Source organism: Myotis brandtii, unplaced genomic scaffold (assembly GCF_000412655.1).
Source record: "Myotis brandtii unplaced genomic scaffold, ASM41265v1 scaffold38, whole genome shotgun sequence".
Classification (NCBI taxonomy): domain Eukaryota; kingdom Metazoa; phylum Chordata; class Mammalia; order Chiroptera; family Vespertilionidae; genus Myotis; species Myotis brandtii.
This window is the reverse complement of record NW_005364596.1, coordinates 5,493,422-5,514,094: the sequence shown is the minus strand read 5'-3', so window position 1 is coordinate 5,514,094 and position 20,673 is coordinate 5,493,422. Positions and strand designations below refer to the sequence as shown.

The window sequence follows — 20,673 nt, the reverse complement described above, 5'->3', positions numbered from 1 at the left end:
GAAATAAAATTCTTACTAGTCTTTACAGACTGTAATATAGTACTTTCATAATAATTTGCCTCCATTTCCAACCCCAGAACCAAACTTTTCTGATCTCCTCTCCTCCTCTGTCCCCTGGACTCTCTCTATTCCACTGTCACTGGTTCTCAGGTATTTCTAGGACACACCAGGCATCCTCTTGCCTCATGGCCTTTGGGACTGTGGCCGGGAATGCTGTTCCTTCACAGACACTTGGCTCCTTCCTTTCCCTTCTAAGAATCTTGTCTCATAGCAGCCCTTTCCTCAGTGAGGCTGTCCCTGACTCTCTTCAATAACCTTCCAGGACACTATGTATTTTACTTGTGTATTTAATAACCATCCATCTCCCTAACTGGAATAGCTAACATTCTATCCAAGGGAAGAGGTTTTTATATATTTTCCTTAGTACTGCATCCCTAGCACTTAGAATCTCACAACATGGAACAGGCGCTAATCAAATACTTTATGAATTAGTGGAGAAAATAAAATTTGAAGCAGCCAACATAAGCAAAGATGTCTGTTGTTCCTTGAAGTAAACAACTAAATTCACTAGTTTCCTACCTCATAAAGAGTTATTTGTTAAAAACTTAATTTATAAATGGTATTTCTAGCCTAAGATCATTCCTGAAAATACTATATAGCAATATGACTTGATTATCAGAATATGAATCTTAGAAAATCAATGAGAGAGAATCATTGATCGGCTGCCTCCTACACATCCCACACTGGGGATTGAACCTGCAACCCCAGGCATGTGCCCTGACGGAACCAAACCATGACCTCCTGGTTCATAGGTCAATGATCAACCATTGAGCCATGCCTGCCAAGCTTCCCTTCTATTTTAAAAATTAAAGCACCAATACAAGTACCAAGTTGTAAATAAATTCAGTTGTTTCCAGGCTGCAAAAACAGTAGGACATGTAAATATCCAAGGATATCTTCTTAGCTAGGAAGTCGAAAGCTTGTGAGATAGCCAAACTAAATGGAAAAAAAGGGTCTTATTTATTTCATTTTTCTTGAGCCAAAATGCACCTATACCAGCAGCCAGTTGCACTTTTGCCACAGACTGGTGGGAAACTCATGAGAACAGAACTGCACAGAGAACAAATGCATACAAACAACAATAAATTGGTGATGTTAAGGAAAAGAGCATCATATAAAATTCAATGGTTAATGTACTTTAGAAAAGAAAACTTAATAATTCAACTAAAAGGTTTTGATTTAAATTCCCCGGATTAAAAATAATAGATTTTAGTGTTATTTTTGAACTTTATAGACTTCCTTATGACGTAAGATTAAAGGACATTTTCCCTTACCGATTCAACTAATGATCTTGCTTTCTCTTGAGCACAATGGAAAGGACTATCGCATATCTGCACATTTGTGCTGCAAATGAAAAGAGAATGTTTTTATTACACAGGATAAAAAAGGAGCAATTACCCAAAAGAAAACCAAGTCCAAATATTCCACACTGAAAGTATGATTCTAGCTGGTGAAAAGGACCTGAATAAATATAAATTAGGACAAATGTAGATTCTTGTACATTCTTTCAGGCAAGGTTATAAATAAAAGTGCTCTGCAGCACTTCATGCTCCAGAATTCAAAATAAAAATATACAAATCTCAACTGCACCCTGTTATATATAAAAGGCTAAGCTAAAACTACACTTCACCTTTACTGAAGGAAAGAAAAAAAAATTTTACCCACAGAATGATGACTATAAGGACAAATTTTCTCTAAGTGAGGAGATAAACACTAATTGGCCACTGAAAAGTAGGTATGGAAGATTAAACTAAGAGTGGTGAGAGAAAATCATATGACTATGAAAACTCGGTTTTCTCACAAGTAAGGAAGTTTGGTCAGGCATAAGACACCAGCTCCTTCCATGATCAGTAACGGCTCTATACAGTCAAAGCTTCTCCATTCAATGGGAACACCATGCTATCAACGCAGCATGACACCCAGTACCTTGTCCTACCTCCTGCATCAAAGCAAAGGCATCCTTCCTCTCAAACATAATTTCATAAAAAAATCAGATTAAAATGGATTCCTAAAGGAGATAAATAATAGATGAAACACACATACACACACACACACACACACACACGTCCTCAAGTGAATCTACAGGATATACATTATCAAATTACTATTAATTTCCACAATGGTTTATGAAATATGTCAGGATATATATAAGAAGATCAATCTATCTATCTATCTATCTATCTATCTATCTACCTACCTACCTACCTACCTAACCTACTTACCTATCTATCTTTTTAACTACATCTGTCTATAATCAGACATTGGGTATAACAATTATACTAACTAGTCAGTTTGCTTTCTATCCAGACTCAAGACGTGGGGTTTATTTTCATTCTTGACATGGATAAGAAACTTGGCATTATCATCTTTAAGACTATTTTTATTTTCTTCTCTACATCCCATGTTTATTTAAAAATTGAAAAAGGTAAAGCCTTATAAGTCAGATGTTTCCTTAAAGAAAGTTAAAACTAAATTTAAAAAGAACAGGCAAAAAATTAGACATTGCAGTCTAAGTGCTAGTCCTCTGAAGAAACCATGGTGTATGGTAAATATACTATGTACAATGTTTCTAACATTAAAACTAAATCATCTATAGATGCTGGGGATACAGAGCCCCTATTGAACTACAGAGCCCCTATGGAGCTGACAATATTTAGGAAACATTTTAGCTCTCAAATCTGACCATGGCCTACAAGAGAAGCAGAAAAATCATTTAATGGAAAGATGACTAAGTTGATAAGTGTCTACTACAAATGAGATTAAATATGACTACAAAGAATATGCTGCTTCCCTTTTTATAATAAGACTAGAGGCCCGGTGCACAAAAATTTGTGCACTAGGGGGGCAGGGGGAGGTCCCTCAGCCTGGCCTGTGCACTCTCGCAGTCTGGGACCCCTCGGGGGTGACCACCTGCTGGCTTAGGCCTGCACCCCAGGTGATTGGGCCTAAGCTGGCAATCAGACATCCCTCTGGCAGCCTGGCAGCCCTCGGGGGATGTCCACTTGCCAGCGGGGAGCAGGCCTAAACTCCAGTCGGACATCCTTAGCACTGCTGAGGCAGGTGAGGCTCCCATCACCACCGCTGTACTGGCAGCCATCAGCCTGGCTTGTGGCTGAGCGGAGCTCCCCCATGTGGGAGCGCACTGACCACCAGGGGGCAGCTCCTGCATTGAGCGTCTGCCCCCTGGTGGTCAGTGTGTGTCATAGTGACCAGTCAGTCCCAGTCTTTCTGCTGTTAGGGTCAGTGTGCATATTACCCTTTTACTATATAGGACAGAGGCCTGGTGCACGGGTGGGGGCCAGCTGGTTTGCCCTGAAGGGTGTCCCGGATCAGGGTGGGGGTCCCGCTTGGGTGCCTGGCCAGCCTGGGTGAGGGTCTGATGGGTGTTTGCAGCTGGTCACACCCCCTTCAGGGTGGGGGTCCCCACTGGGGTGCCTGGCCAGCCTGGATAAGGGGCTGATGGCTGTTTTAAGGCTGGCCATACCCCCTTTAGGGTGGGAGTCTCCACTGGGGTGCCTGGCCAGTCTGGATGAGGGGCTGAGGTTTTTCAGGCTGGCCAAGTCCGCCGGCGCAGGCGACTGAAGCTCCCAGCCTCTCCTTTTTTTCTTTTTCTTTTTATATTCTGGGATTTATTTACCTTCTATAATTGAAACTTTGTTGCCGCTCCAGCTCCGAGGCCACGGCCTGCTGAAAGCAGGTATCTGGGGTTTGTTTAGCTTCTATAATTGCAACTTTGTTGCTTAGAGTGGAGCTCAGAGCCCGGCTGCAGCAGGGAGGAAGCTTGGCTTCCTCCATCACTGGAGCAAGCCTCCTGCTCGCTTCAGCTGCGTGGCTGCCAGTCGCCATCTCTGTTGGTGGTTAATTTGCATATCTTACTGATTAGCCAATGGGAAGCGTAACAGAGGTACGGTTAATTTCAATCTTTGTCTATTATTAGATAGGATACCAAATATTTTGCTATAAATTTATAAACATTATATAGCCCATATGCAATCTCACTTACCAAAATAAGCAGACATGACAAGAGCAACAGATGAGCAATACCAAAAATGCTATGTACAACAAACCCAAATTGCATTTAAAAACAATAAAAGGCATATTAGTAGATATATAATAGTGCAAAAATTGATTAAATAAAAATAGAAAAAGAAATTACCTGCAAATAATGAACAGACACCTAAAAGATGAAATTTACGGCCCGCAATATAGAACATTAGTAAAGAGAAATTTTTTTTTTCAAGACCATCTCAAATCAGACAAAGGCTCAAACTCATGAGAATCCTCAAAGACAGGTCCAGGATACAGATTTGCCCAGGCTTTTCATTCTATAGCAAAGTAGTCAAGAAAATAGGAGAGACAGGGAGAGAGGGAGGGAGGGAAGAAGGGAGGGAGGGACAGAGAGAGAGAGAGAGAAGGGAGGGAGGGAGGGAGGGAAGAGAATGACAATAATTTTGGACTATAACCTCCAGAGTTTGTAGAAGTGACACTGCAGTAAATCTACACAAAGTTAAAAGAATTGGAGCCATCTGTATAAGATCAAATGCACCTCCCTCTGTAAAGGTAAAAAGAAACAATTTTAAGATCTCAACTATTTGGATTTTTTTTTTTTCATTTTTTCATTCAGTAAGCATAAACTACCTGTCAAGTCCTGTCACTAAGTGCTAAGGTCAAACTCAATTTAGAGCATAAAAAAGAAAAAATAATGTACCGCCCCAAGTTCTTCAGAGGGGTGTGTACAGCTCAGGTGATGTAAGAGCACGGGTGAGAGTACAGTTAATTCTGACCAGAAAAAAAAATTATTTGCAGAGGTGACATCTAAACTACTTCTTGAAGAATGAGCAGGCATTCATGGAGGAAAGACAGTGAGATGAGAGGGGACAGACATGAGGCTGGACAAGTAGGTTTTGACACGTTCAATGTGTGGAAGAACTGGGTCATATTCTGTCATTGAAGGGAACCACATGAAGTTTTTAAGAATGAAAATGACAATCACATTTGTATTTTTCAAAGATAATTTGGACAATACTGTATAGAACATATTAAACAGAAGAGTAGTTGCAATACAAAATAATTTATGAGTACAAAAATGATAACTAAATTAAAGCAGTTTTGCAACTAGAAAGGCATTTGAGAAGTCATCAAAACTTGAAAAACTGCATCACAACAAATAATCGTTAGTGAAATAAAATAAGCTGGTGAAAAGTACAGTACACTTCGGATCTCTTAAAAATGAGATAAATAAACTGTGGCTGAAGAGAGCGTCAGAGGCATTGATGATTAAACCCAAATGGCAAAAAAAAACAAAAAAAAACAAACCCTCTGTTTCTCCTACAAAGGAGTTTACAGTTATTTTAATGAAATTCTTTCTGTTAAAAGACTATATCGCCTTCAGAGTAAACATTAAACAGTGGGGCCAAAATAATAAAAAATAACAAAACTTATTGTGAATAAGATAATTACTCAAAATACCAATTAAAGAGTCACTACTAGATTTAAAACACAACGAATATTTATTGGCTTTAAAATATTATTCAACAGTTTACCTCAAAGGGGATTTATTAAGTAGCTATTACATGTCAGGTGAAAAATAAAGATGGTTAAGGCAGTTTTATTCATTTGCTTTCAAGGAACTTCTAGAGGACACAAATTCACAAATAAAATACAGCAGCCCCCCCTTATCTGTAGGGGATATGTTCCAAGACCCCCAGTGGATGCCTGAAACCACGGACAGAATTGAACACTCTATACACTATGTTTTTTCCTATAAACACATACCTATGATAAAGTTTAACTTATAAATTAAGTGAGAAATGAACACTAACTAGAAATAAAGTAGAACAATTATAACAATATACTCTAACATATACTCGAATATAAAGGTATGTGAATATGGTCTCTCATTTCTGATAACTACTAAGTGACCAATGGGTGAGGAGGGTATATAGTGTGGATACACTTGGAAAAAGGGATATTTCACATCCTGGGCTGGAGCAGGACAATGTGAGATTTCATCACACTACTAAGAACAGTGTTGACTTAAAACTTATAATTGTTTTTCTGAAATTTTCCATTAATATCTCAGACCACAGTTGACTGCAAGTAACTGAAACCATGGAAAGCAAAACCACACATAGGGGCGGGGGGGGGGGGGGGGGGGGGGGAGGTATTGTAGTTAAGCACTGTGGTAAATGCAATGATAGAAACACACAGAGGGAATACTGAGTGTATGGGCACCTTAGCTAGCACTGGGGCTACTATAAGGGAACGTTTCCTAGAGAAGATGCAGTCAAAGGTAAGTCTTAAAAAATGAAGAAGTTAGCCAGTTCACAAAATGAGAAGACAATCACGGCCAAGGAAACAGTCATGGCCTAGAGGTCAATAACCATGGTGTGTATGAGGAGTGACAAGCAGTTCTCAGTTGTTGGAAACAGGAATAAGAGGCATGAAGTGATGGAAAGTGAGACCAGACAGGGGCCAAATCTTGAAAGGCCTTGTTTGTTCTTCTGGAGAAAAGTTCGTATTTTATGGTTCACACACAGAGAGGCTCATTAGGGGCTTTAAAAACATTTTTATAAAGGCTTAGAGATCCTAATTCACTAGACTTAAAAAAGGGACAATGCAGCTAAGTTTTCTCACAGTTTCCCTAGGTACTTTTGATGGACTGTGTGTTGTTTAGAGAACTGCAGTGATAAATAATGTGAACCTAAACTGAACGAAGTGGGGAAAACAGGTTAAAAAGGGAAGAGGAGACAGTGTACTCATTTATAACAGTACATTTTAAGGAACCGAGAGAGTAATTTATTCACTAAAAATAAAGAATATAAAAATGCAACAACTCTGAATATATTTTACAAGTCAAGTAGTGATAAAAATTAAAAATGTGTTAATATTCTAAAGGTTTTGTCTTTAAATGACCTAGGCACATGTAATTTTTAAGCTAACAAAACTTATTTTATTGTATTCTCTAAAATGGTACAGGTAGCCTGACTGAGGTGGCTCAGTGGTTGAGCATCAACCTATGAACCAGGAGGTCACAGTTTGATTCCTGGTCAGGGCACATGCCTGAGTTGTGGGATCGATCCCCAGTAGGGAGCATGCAGGAGGCAGCCAATCGATGATTCTCTCTCATCATTGATGTTTCTATCTCTCTTTCCCTCTCCCTTTCTTTCTGAAATCAATAAAAATATGTATTATAAGAAATAATAATAAAATAAAATGGTAGAGGCATACTATAGCTGTTAAGTAAACAGACTTGGAACCTGGCTTAAATCCTGGCTCCACTGCCCAGTGTGACCTTAGATCATTCAATCTCTGTGGTTTCAATTCCTCGTGGGTAAAATGGAGATGTAACAGGGTTCTGGTGAGTATTAATGAAATAACACATATAAAATACATAGAACCTGGAAGATAGAAGAGTTCAATAAATATCAACTCTTACTAATGTAATCCTAATCACTACCAAAAACTAGAGCAAAATGATGCCAGAGCTTAGAAATAGTCACCCTCAGAATGCAGATAATTAGAATCAGCACAGAAGGAATGATCTCAAGCAGTAGAAAAGCTAACCAATGCAATGGTCTACAGCTGTGTAGCTGAGGAAGCTTGGGAAAAACACAAGTCCCTCAAGGAGTGCAAGAGCTTTTCAGAAAGTATGATTAGCAAGGAGATTAAGTAAGGAAGTGAACAGCAAGCAAATTCCTCTTAGACAATTAGAGATGTCTTCTTTTAGCTCATCACATTAATAGCTGGCTTCAAATACCTGACCATGAAGACTAACTCAGTCTACCAGTTACTAGGATAGTCAGGACTGGAAGACTTTGTTGTTAATAAATTATACTATTTAAATTAGAAAAAAATACCTAAATTTTAAGAATATGCTGAAAAAAAGAGAGAGTAGTCTGCACAAGCAGTAAGAAAACGGGGAGGAGGATATCAGAGTTGAGGGTGTTACATTAGCCTGCACAAGAAATAGAATCTGAAGCTATAACGCCCAAGCATTTGTGCCACAGGAAAGATGAGCCTCTTGACGACCTGAATAAAATATTCTTTGAGCCTATTTCTTTCCTTCATCTGACTAATTTATTCTAACGATTGCTTTAATGCAGCGGTTCTCAACCTGTGGGTTGCGACCCCTTTGGCAGTTGAACGACCCTTTCACAGGGGTCGCCTGAGACCATCCTGAATATGAGATATTTACATAACGATTCATAACAGTAGCAACATTACAGTTATGAAGTAGCAACGAAAATAATTTTATGGTTGGGTCACAACATGAGGAACTGTATTTAAAGGGCCAGAAGGTTGAGAACCACTGCTTTAATGTCTCTTTTGATTCCAGACTTTATGCTCCAAAAGAGCAGGGACTCTCTTCACAGCAGTAATACAGTGGGGCCTTGACTTACGAGTTTAATTCGTTCCGTGACGGAGCTCGTAACTCAAATTACTCGTATGTCAAATCTTAAAGTGAACGAGTGAGACACGTGATGCTGGGCTGATGTTGTGGCGTTCACTGTGACGTTCTCTGCGCCAACTAGTGGTGTGATATCTGAAGCTGGCTCGTAACCCGAATTTTAGCTCGAAACTCAAAGCAAAAAATTGGCCGAGAGACGGCTCATATCTCGAAAACCTCGTTAGTCGGGACACTCGTAAGTCAAGGCCCCACTGTACTGGTATCAGGACAGGACCTGGCAGTAGACCCCTAGTCAGTATTTGCTTAAAGAGAATGGTTTTCCAATTCCTCCTGGTTCAGAGAAGGGAACAGTGAAGTGGGGCAGTATCTATTCTCGAGGACGTCAAGTTGCTTCCCACAGTTAGGCTCACCAACAGTCAGTTGTTTTGTTCTCAAACTTGTTTATGTCTGTTGTCTTGGTTGCTATTATTTCATAATGTGAGCAGTAATTATGCTCATAGATGAAGGGAGTGTGGAAAGAGACTGTTTCTATGAACACTAAAGTAGGCTCTAAAATTTCCGAGGCTGTAAACACTATTGAGACTCTAAAAAGCCTTAATCAAAACGAATGACTATAAAAACTGATGGCAAAATAAGGTGTGGGGTAAGGCAACTGTAAAAGGTTAGAAAAAAACATACCCTTCAAACTTATCAGGGTTTTTCACTGTAAGGAGTTTAAGGGTTATAGGACCTGATCTTTATTTTCTATTATACATTTACGTAAGAATATATATAATCTATATGGAATCAATACAGAAAAGGTCTTAGCCTTATATCCAGGAATAGGTGAATAAATGTACATTTAGCTGTTTTAAAGTAAAATAAATGAGTTATATATGTTACTGTTGTTTGATTCCTCTGAATCCATCAGCTAATGATCCAGATCTTGTTGGAAAGGACGGCTTTTTTGTTTTTATTAAGAAATGATGTGGTAGCTACAAGATAAATAAAATAACCATATGCTTGCATGTTGAAAAACTGTTAATGTTTTTTCAGGCCATTTTTGCATATATCACAATATATTACAATAACCACTGATATTATAAATGCTCCCACTAACCTATAAAGCCCTTGAAAAATGATGAGTCAATTACTAGTTTCATGGTGCCCAACACTTAGTAATGACTTCCAAATAGGTGCTCTGTAAGTATTTAAGTGAAAAAAATTGTAACTCCCTTAAAAAAATCAGATCTGAGTAGTATTATATGACTGTTTACTACCAATTAATAATAAAATAAGTAAAAAAGACAAATTCTTACCAACTTATAGCCCCTCCATCACACTGCTTCATAAGCAACGCTTTCCAACATTCATGTGTAGATTTAATAACTTCAAGAGCAAAATCCTAGTTCCAAACCAAAAGAAAAAAAAAAAAGTCATAGCAATCATCACATCGTTATACTAACATACTCTCTATAAGAACATGAGCTCTGGAGTCAGGCAAACTTGAGTATAAATTCTGGCATTCTTATTTACCAGCTGTTTGACTTTGGGTAAGTTGCTTAATCTCACTAAATCTTAATTTCTTCATCTATTAAATGGAATGGAATGGGGATAATTGAAATCAGAGGTTAGCAACCTAAGACCTGGGGGCCAGATCCAGCCTGCCACTGTTTTTGTAGATTAAGTTTTATTGAGCACAGTTTTATACTTATACATAATCCTATACAAAAGACTTAGATCTTAAAGGTTCTTTTAATAAAGATTCTTTAAAAAAATATTGAGTCCAGCAATAAATTCTTATATAGCAAAATACTTATTGTAAATGCTACTTTTATTTTTTTTAAATATATTTTTATTGATTTCAGAGAATGGAAAGGGAAAGACAGAAACATCAATGATGAGCAAGTCATTGATTGGCTGCCTCCTGCACGCCCCCTACTGGGAATCAAGCTGGCAACCAGGGCATGTGCCCTGACCTGGAATTGAACCATGACCTCCTGGATCATAGGTTATCGATGCTCAACCACTGAGCCATGCTGGCTGGGCCTTATTGCAAATTTTAGTTTTTATTAACATGGTTTACTTATAAAATATAATTTATTTATTAGCACCCACTTAAAGGTTGGATTATAATGCATAATTCATATAGTGGTAATAACTTTAAAAAATATTCCATGCTTTACATTTTAACTCTCTGGCTATCCTCTCCATTTGCATCATATTAGAGAAAGTTTATGGTATTCTATTAAAAAGTCCTATGACAGTGAGATAATTCAAATGCTTTCTTAAATTAGCAGCTTGATTCAGTCATGGTAAAATGAGCACATAGGAGACAAGCCCCTATTGATTTACACTAATAGTAAGTAACTGTATCCTCTCCAGAATAGTAAATAGAAGATTTTTCTTCCTAGAGAATTGGAAGAATTAGATTCATCACGAAAATCCCTCATTTTTTTTTTAGATGAAAGAGATATCTATAGATAAATAGATGGATATAGATCTTCATTAGCCTACTGATTCACTGAGAGATCTCCTGAAAAAATTTTTTAATAAAAGTCATGAAATAATATCCTTAAGTATAAAAGTTATTAAGACTTTTGCTATCATGCTATATACAAATATTCATATGTGAAAAAGTATTGTACAGTTATTATGAGGCATGTTTTAAAATAACGAGTATTATCTTCACCTTGTTTTTGAATTCTCCATTAAAAGCAAAATGGTTTTCTGGTTTTCCCTCTGGCACCTTGTAAAATCTAAACCAATTAAGTGTAGCTTCCAAATAACCTGGTTTGTACTTCCGAACATCATCAATATCTGTAAGTGAAGAAACAAGAAGACTTTTGTTAAAAATAAAAATTCATTCCTTATAGAGCGTGGAGCTGAGGGAGGCGGAAAACACAAGGTCTAGTGTGACTCTGCTAACAAGCAGCATAATCGTCAGCATATGTCCTTTCCCTGCTGGACTCCGGTATTGCAATGTGAATATTACACTTCATTCTACAGACAGTTCCTGAGTATCTTCAGACACTGTCGTAGGTACAGGAGATGAGAACAGCCAAGTTCTTTTCCTCAAGGAGCTCAGAGGGCTAATGAAAGGAAACAGACAAACAAACAACAAAATGCAATGCAGTAAGAAAATTAAGTGTGATGTCATCCTGCTGGCAATGGAGGGCTAAAGTAGGGAAAGTTACAACATCAGGATCAGTGCTCAAGAAATATTAAGCTAAAGGAACACTGAACATAGAAAGGAGAGGGCAGTACCCAGAAGAGAACGTATTAAAGTTGGATAAGAAAGTTTCATGAACATATAAACCAGATATTTAGTAATTTTCTCATTCATTATGTGTCAGATAGTGTTCTAAACAGTGAAAGAGAACAGTAAATGGAAATGAGTTCCTACTCTCATGGCTTGCACAGTAGAAAGAGACAAACAACAAATAGAGAAACTAACATGTAATACATTAAGCAACGGAAAAGTATGGTGAAGGAAAATAAAGCAGAGTAAGAAAGAATGAAGACAGGTCAACTTTAAACAGGATGATACATAGATGGTCCAGAGTTTTTAATTCCAAAATCTGCAATGATTTACAGGATTTATTTTTAAGTTCTGTTACCATGTAAACAGCTTGATTGTTACATTTCAAGGGCATTCATTTTTAAATAACTGGATATTACTATATTAATAATAGACCTTCTACCCCCATAAAGGTTCCCAAGAAATATATCCTTTCCATAAATATTAATTGAAAAAGTATGAGGAATAACTAGATAAAACTAGAAGCCTTTACTCTTCACCAGACTGTGGCTTAAGGCTTAATTTAGCATAGTCCTTTATGCATAATATATTATAGCAAATGACAAACAGACTTGGTAATACTGAAAAATTAGAAAGTTATAACCAGAAACCAGAGAAGACACCATGCACAGGGATAATTTAAAGATCATATGGTTTCAGACTTGCTCATCCAAGCCTTGTGGGAATCCTCACTCACTAGCTATGTCAGGAAAAGGTGAGCATTTTTATGCTTGCCTTTTTCCTGTTGTGTAAAGGTTTAGCAAGAGTTACACATGCCTCCAGAGGCCAGATGATTCACACACTGAAATGAGTGTGGTAAGGCAGACACCATAGGCACCATGGCAAACAGAAGACAGAGTATGCTGCCTAAAGGTACTCAAAATTAAAATGTTATAATATGCCAATGGGCCATATATCTATCTAAGCCTTAGATTCTAAGCTAATTCTGGAGCAAATAGCAGGAACATTACAAGTAAGAGGGAAAAGAATCACTTGAAACTGAACACAGCCTACACTTGCTCTATTAATTAGTTGACTAGTGGCCCCGTGCATGAAATTCACGGGGTGTTGTGTGTCCCTCAGCCAGGCCTGCACCCTCTCCAATCTGGGACCCCTCGGGGGATGTCTAACTGTCGGATTAGGCTCGATCCCTGAGGGCAACCCTCTCACAATCTGGGACGGCTGGCTCCTAAACACTCACCTGCCTGCCTGATTGCCCCTAACCACTCTGCCTGCCGGTCTTCTCACCCCCAAATACCTCCCCCTTGCCGACCTGATCACCTCCAACTGCCCTCCCCTCCTGGCCTGATCGTCCCTAACTGCCTCTGCTTCGGCCCCACCACCATGACTTTGTCCGAAAGGTCTCCCGGTCTAATGAGCATATTACCCTTTTAGTAGTATAGATATTTATTGATTAAATGATGGAAAATGTTCAAGATAGTGAATTCTTTTTAGTATTATAAATCGTATCCTAAGTCACAGAAGTCTTTGTCATACCCCCATAACAACATTTAATAGATCCTCTTCAATTTCTGATTATTGTTATACTTATCTTTTTAGAAGAGTTTTGTTCCAAGGCGAGCTTTCTATTGCTCATTTTCCTACATCCTATCTCTATTTTTGTGAAAAAAAATTCTGTAAATTAGGTAATACGGAGTTCCTTCAAATCACTGTTTTGTTATTCAGAAGGAGAAAAACTTCTTTTGGTCCACTCAAGGTGAGCAATCAGAAAGGCAAATAAATAAGTTTCTGTAACTTAAATTTATGACCTCATCATTGTACCTTACCCTATTTGCCATTCTCGGACCCCTTCATAAACATTTTTATGAATGATTTTTAATTTACTGACAATAAGAAAGGAAAAGCTAAGTTTATTTCAGTTCTTGTTTTCAATTACAAATGAAACTCTTTTAATTAAGATCTACTTGATCAATTCCCTGGATGATTAACAAAGACTTCTTTAAAATATTCTGACTGATGTCCACAGTAGCACCAATGCTGAATCTAGTAGACTAATCTACATTATAAAAGGCCAGGGGTCATCACGACCTAAACGATCAGACAGACAACCAGTCACCAGGAAGTGTAGTCCCGCCCCTGTGGCCCACAGGCACCTATCACAGCAAGGCTGGCAGCCAGCAGGCGGGCAGGGTGATGGGGAGGTGGGCAGGGTGAAGCGGGTGCAGGAAGGTCATTAGCCCTCCAGCCCGGGGCTGGAGGCCTAAGGACCTCGCCACTTCCACAGAAGCGGCAGATCAGGTCCAGAGAGAGGCTCGGAGAGAGGCTGGGCCTTATCAGCAGCCACTGCAGCTGCTGGCGATGCCTGGAGAGAGAGAGGCGGGGCCTGATCCACAGCTGCTGGAGATAGGCTCAGAGATGCTGACTGGCAGAGAAACCAACTAATCAGAAACAAATTTGGGTCAACTGCAAGGAGCCAATGACTGCCTAGGAGGCAAAGCTTTTGACGTTGACTGGCATAGAAACCGACCAATCAGAACCAAATCTGGGTGAACTGCGAGGAGCCAATGGCTGCCTAGGAGGCAAAGCTTTTGACACTGACTGGCATAACCAACCAATAATCAGAACCTAATCTGGGTAAACTGGAAAGGCAGAACCTAAGGTGAGGGTTGAGGAGGGGTTTTAAGGGCAACAGCTGTTTGGTGTAAGGTGTAAGAAAGCGGTTCAATTTTTTAATGACCGGTTTGGCAGTATAGTGCAGATGGCTGGCTATCAGTCCAGATAGAAGGATTATGTGTTTTTGTCTGTCAAGAGCATCTCCTCCTGCTGAAAAAGGCTCCCCACAACCCCCACCCCCTTTAAGCAATCCTATCCTAAATAATCTATCTATACGCTAATAATACCGGGTCGACTGGCCAGCCAATTTTCCGGACATCTGACTTCCTTCCAGACAAAGCCATGGTTGTGGGAGCCAAGGCAGAGGCAGTTAGGGGCAATCAAACTGGTAGATGAGGGCAGTTGAGGGCGACCAGGCTGGCAGGGGAGGGCCTTTGGGGGTGACCAGGCAGGCAGGGGAGGGCAGTTGGAGGTGACCAAGTCAGCAGAGGAGGGCAATTGGGGGCGACCAGGCCAGCAGAGGAGGGCTGTTAGGGGCAATCAGGCTGCCAGGGAAGAGCAGTTGGGGGCAATCAGGCTGGCAGGGGACCACTTAAGGGTGATCAGGCAGGCAGGCAGAGGTGGTTCGGGGCGATCAGGCAGGCAAGCAGAGAGGTTAGGGGTAATCAGGCAGAGTGGTTAGGGGCTACCAGGCAGGCAGGCAGGAAGGTGAGCGGTTAGGAGCCAGCAGTCCCAGATTGCGAGAGGAATGTCCGACTGCCGGTTTAGGCCCGATCCCACAGTTGGACATCCCCCAAGGGGTCCCGGATTAGAGAGGGAGCAAGCTGGGCTGAGGGAACCCCCCGACCCTGCTCCGCTGCACGAATTTCGTGCACCGGGCCTCTAGTCTAAAATAAAACCCAGGCTTTGCTTTCTCCAGTTAAGTTTCAGCTTTAAAAAACACCACTTGTCTTTATTCCCAAAACATTTCTGCCAATTGCATCTTAATTATAATTGTGAGAGTTAATAAAATAGTAAGTAAGGCAGTGATTTTATCAGTACAAAATAGAGATTGTGATTCTATACAATTAATTTGAATGTTTTAAAAGAATTCAATAGAACACGTTGCTAAAAATATCTATTGTCAAAATTAGTCCTGGATATCAAAATAGTTAAAAGATGAGAAAAAGACAAAAATCTACAATTATGCATGTAGATTGCATTGCAAGTGAGGTGGGAAGATTTGAAACACGAGGAGTCAGAGATAGCTTCTGATAAAATGTATTTTAGCAAATTCCTGAATGAAATGTGGAAGCAACTCGTTCAAATATCTAAAGGGTCGTCTTGGGCAGAAGATGGTAAGTGCCAATATTCTGAGGTATGGGTGTGCTTAAAATATTTGAGGAAAGTGTAAGAAAGCCTTGTGTGTACAGCAGTGATGAAAGGATGCTAGAAGATGAGACTGGAGAGCAGGTCACAGGCCAGTCACAGAAAACTCTGAGGGCCACACCAAGGACTCTCCTGTTTCCTTTGAGATGGGAAACCAGTAGAGGCTCTGGGCAGAAGAGCACAAGTTTTTAAAGATCTCACTATCTCCTAAGTAGGGAAAAGGCTGTGCAGAAAAGAAGTGGAAGCAGGAAATCCAGTAAGAGGCTAAATGTAGTTGTATAGCGGTGGTGACAAATGGTCAATTTGGGATTATCTATAGAAAGCACAACTGAGGGGACTTACCAGTAGGGGGAAAAAGTAAAACCAACAAAAACCAGTTAGGATCGAACTTACATAACAATTAAAAGTATCAAAGAGCTAAAAGGGACTAGTCTGTAAAATTCAGTAAAAATAGTCACCTGATGGGGAAGGAAAGCTTCTATTCCACAAAAATGTGGGATTTTTCTCTTATGTGCTCCAGAAGAAAGACTATAAGAAAAAATAAACTATAAGTACATTGAACTTCTTAAAAATGAATGCCACTATGTGAGGACAAGTCTGATGAAAGACTATAATGACCTTAGAGAAATGGCCTGATATAAAACTAGACAAATTAGTCAGGAATCCACCATAAGAGATAAAAAATACTCTTAATTCATGACAAAAAGAGTAACATGAAGAATTTAGACAGCCATCTGGAAAGAGAGGATCAAGTGCTCAGTGAGGAAAAATGGGCTCCCAACCTAAGTTAAAAATAAGAACAGTAGGGTAATCTAAGAAACAGGAAAAAAAAAAAAGGTCACCCAAATATGTTATCACCCTAGTTTTTCAATAAAAAGCTTCATAAAAGGTATCATAACTTCTATCAAATAGTATGCAGCCATCATTTACCTTACTACAGGTCTATTTTCAAATTTGAAAGTTTAATTAACAAAAATTATAAGGAATCGCCTTAAGAGAATATAGTAAAATTAAAGGTATAAGACTTATAAAAATAATCATAGTTCTAAATAAATCCATTGGAAATTTTATACACTTTTTTTACTAAATGCTAGCTAAAAAAGCAAAACAGAAACAATGATGAAATAAAACAACAAATTTTAAAGTTTAATTTGATTTTATCGAGTCTGAGCTCTTCATTTTAATCTCATTAGTTATTTTTATTAATTTTAGAGAGGAAGGGGGTAGAGAGAGAGAGGGAAAAAAGAGGGAGGGAGGGGGAAAGAGAGAGAGAGAGATTTAAAGCATGAGAACTTTTATATCTAGAGATATATTAAAGTACCAATGAACTTTAAAAATAATTATATACTAAAAACAAAGAAAACACTAAAAAACTAGAAGTATGAGAAAATTATGACAACATATTCAGTTATCATAATACAGTAAATCTAAAGATCAACAATAAACATTTTAAGTAACTCTCTTACCCATCAAAAAAGAAACACACCCAGCCCCCCTCCACCCAACTACACATATAATTTAAAATTTTTTAAACAAACAAAAAAAGGAAAAACACACTCTTGCTTAATAAATAACTTTTGGTCCTAAGAATATTCAGGAAATGATGACAATAAGAACGCTCAGAACCTTTAAAAGAAGAAACAAGGTACACTGGACAAACATCCTGTTTGGATTAGACAGCACTAAATTCAGATTCCAGTTCTGGCACTCATATACTATTGAATCATCGTGGAAAAATAAATGACTTTGTCTGATTCTTCAAATACAAAATGAGGGACAAGAAGGTTGTTGTGAGAATTAAATAAGGTAATATGAAAATCATCTAATTAAAAATAAGGGTTAATTCTTTTTTTTAACGTTTTTTTTTCTATTGATTTCAAAGAGGGGGAGGGAGAGAAAGATAGAAACATTAATGATGAGAGAGAATCACTGATTGGCTGCCTCCTGCACGCTCCCCACTGGGGATGGAGCCCGCAAACCAGGCGTGTGTCCCCGACCAGAATCAAACCTGGGACCCCTCAGTTTGCAGGCTGACGGTCTATCCACTGAGCCAAATCAGATAGGGCAGGGTTAATCTTAACAAATATTAATTACCAGCCCTCCAATCCCCTATAATCTTGTCCATGGGATGCAGCCAAAGTTATACTCAGAGGTAAGCTTTATCTCTCAAAACTAAGTCAACAGAACAACAAGAAAAGCCCAGAGTAAGTTGAAGGAAAGAAATAATAAAGATTAGAGCAGAAATAAACAAAGACTAAAAAAAAAATACATAAGATCAATGAAACCAAGAGCTAGTTCTTTGAAAAGATAAACAAGATTGCTGAATCATTAGCCAGACTCATCAAGAAACAAAGAGAGAGGACCCAAATAAAATCAGAAATGAAAGCCAAGAAGAAATAACTGACACCACAGAAATACAAAAGATTGTAAGAAAATACTAGGAACAACTATTTATGCCAACAAGCTGGACAATGTGGGTGAAATGCACAAATTCCTAGAAAAATACAATATCCTAAAAATGAGTCAGGAAGAATCAGAAAACCTGAATAGGCCAGTAACAACTGATGAAATAGAAGCAGTAATAAAAAAGACTCCCAGCAAACAAAAGCCCTGGGTGGCTTCACAGGGAGGATTTACCAAACATTCAAAGAAGAACTAACATGTATACTGAAACTATTCCAACAAATCCAAGAGGAAGGAACACTTCCACCTCTTTTTATGAGGCATTATCCTAATTCCAAAACCAGATAAAGACACAACAAAGAAAGAGAATTACAGGCCAATATCCTTGATGAACATAGATGCTAAAATCCTCAACCAAGTATTAGCAAATAGCAACCACAACATATAAAAAGATAACATACCATGTTCAAGTGGGATTTATTCCAGGGATGCAAGTCAATAAACATCACATACATCACATAAACAAATTGAAAGACAAAAATCACATGAACTTACAGATCCACAAAGTTCATTATTCCCTAAGCAGGATAAATATAAAGGAAAGAACACCTTAGCAAATCACACACACACACACACACACACTAGCTGAAATCCAAAAATAAGGAGAAAAGCTTTGAAAACAGTCTGAGAATAACAATCCTATATAATAAAGGGGTAATATGCAAATTGACCTTCACTCCATCATGCCATCACAAGATGGCCGGCAGGGGAGGGCAGTTGTGGGTGATCAGGCCAGCAGGGGAGGGCAGTTGGGAGGATCCAGGCTGGCAGGGGAGGGCAGTTGGGGGCAACCAGGCTGGCAGGGGAGGTCAATTGGGGGTGATCAGGTCGGCAGGGGAGCAGGTAGGCATCGATCAGGCTGGCAGGGGAGTGGTTAGGGGATGATCAGGCTGGCAGGCAGAAGCAGTTAGGGGCAATCAGGCAGGCAGGCAGGCAGGCGAGCAGTTGAAAGACAGTGGTAACTTTGAGAGGGATGTCCGATTGCCCTTTTAGGCCTGATCCTGGTGGGGAGTCAGACATCCCTTGAAGGGACCTAGATTGGTGAGGTGCAGGGTGGGCTGAGGGACACACACTCAACACTCCCCCGTGCACGAATTTCATGCACCGGGCCTCTAGTGTATTATATACTGGGTAACAATAAGCTGACATTTGACTTCTCATCAGAAGCAATGGAGGCCAAAAGAATATGGAACACCTTCACACAAATCTCCATAATTCACAATTCTATATCTGGTAAAACTACACTTTTAAAACAAAGACAAGAAAATACAATTTCAGATCAATCAAAATAGAGTAAACTCATCACCAGTAGAACCGTACTACAAAAAATGCTGAAGTCTTCAAGTTGAAGAGAAATGACATGAGATGGAAATTACAGATCTTTAGGATGTAATGAAATGTATGCTTCAGCCACTTAATAGTTTGACAGTTTCTTATGACATCAAGCATATAATTACCATCTCACCCAGTAACCCATTTCCTAGGTATTTCCCCAAGAGAAATGAAAACATATGTACACACAAAGGCTTGTATTTGAATGTGCATAGCCATTCTATTCATATTAGCCCAAAATTGAAAACCCAAATTTCCATCAACAGGTGGATAAACAAACTATGGCATGTCTACACAATGAAACTCTATTCAGCAATAAAATGAAACAAACTACACAAATTAGACACAACCTTATGCATGAATCTAAAGCATTATGCAAGAGGAAGAAGTCATAAACCAAAGACTATATATGTCTTTGGCAATGTACAACTGACTCTATTGAAATATTACTGTGATTGTTAAAATGCCAAAATTTTTAATATACATGTTTTCTACCTTTAAAATAAGAGAAAATGCACCTATTTTGAAGATACTTTCAGACTTTACTCAAAATGTTCATTTTGTGCTTATCAATAATACATATAGCCTGGCCGGTGTGCTCAGTGGTTCAGCATCGACCTATGAACCAGGAGGTCACAGTTCAATCCAGGTCAGGGTACATGCCTGGGTTGTGTGCTTGGCCCCCAGTAGGGGGCATGCAGGAGGCAGCTGATCAATGATTCTCTCTCATCATTGATGTTTCCATTTCTTTCTCCCTTTCTCTCTGAAATCAATAAATAAAAAATAAGTAAATAAAATAGTAACACATATATGTACACATTCATTTATTCATCAATTTAAAAATACATATTTAGCACCTATAATATGCCAGAAATATGTACAAAGCTTTTGTAATGGAGCAATTCATATTACATACCTAGACACAAACCTAACATAACATGTAACAAGACCATTACTAAATCAATAGCACTTTACTAGAAGATATATAGGAAAGCACGAATAGATGTAGAAATATATATATACTAGAGGCCCGGCGCACAAAGATTTGTGCACTCGGGGGGATCCCTCAGCCTGGCCTATGCCCTCTTGCAATCTGGGACCCCTCAGAGGATGTCCACCTGCTGGCTTAGGCCCGCTCCCTGGGGGATCGGGCCCAAGCTGGCAGTCAGAATCCCTCTGGGCAGCC

General features: G+C 39.0%; 1 protein-coding gene across 1 annotated transcript in view; it reads right to left on the bottom strand.

Moving 5' to 3' along the window:
* PPA2 (pyrophosphatase (inorganic) 2) overlaps positions 1-20,673 on the bottom strand; it is a gene marked incomplete at its 5' end in the record, with an annotated part of 68,898 nt that overhangs the window by 7,985 nt on the left and 40,240 nt on the right. Inside the window, 3 exons of the mRNA XM_005872432.2 lie at positions 1,335-1,404; positions 9,769-9,854; positions 11,142-11,269. Coding sequence (XP_005872494.2) covers positions 1,335-1,404; positions 9,769-9,854; positions 11,142-11,269 — 284 coding nt within the window. The remainder of the gene's footprint in view (positions 1-1,334; positions 1,405-9,768; positions 9,855-11,141; positions 11,270-20,673) is intronic.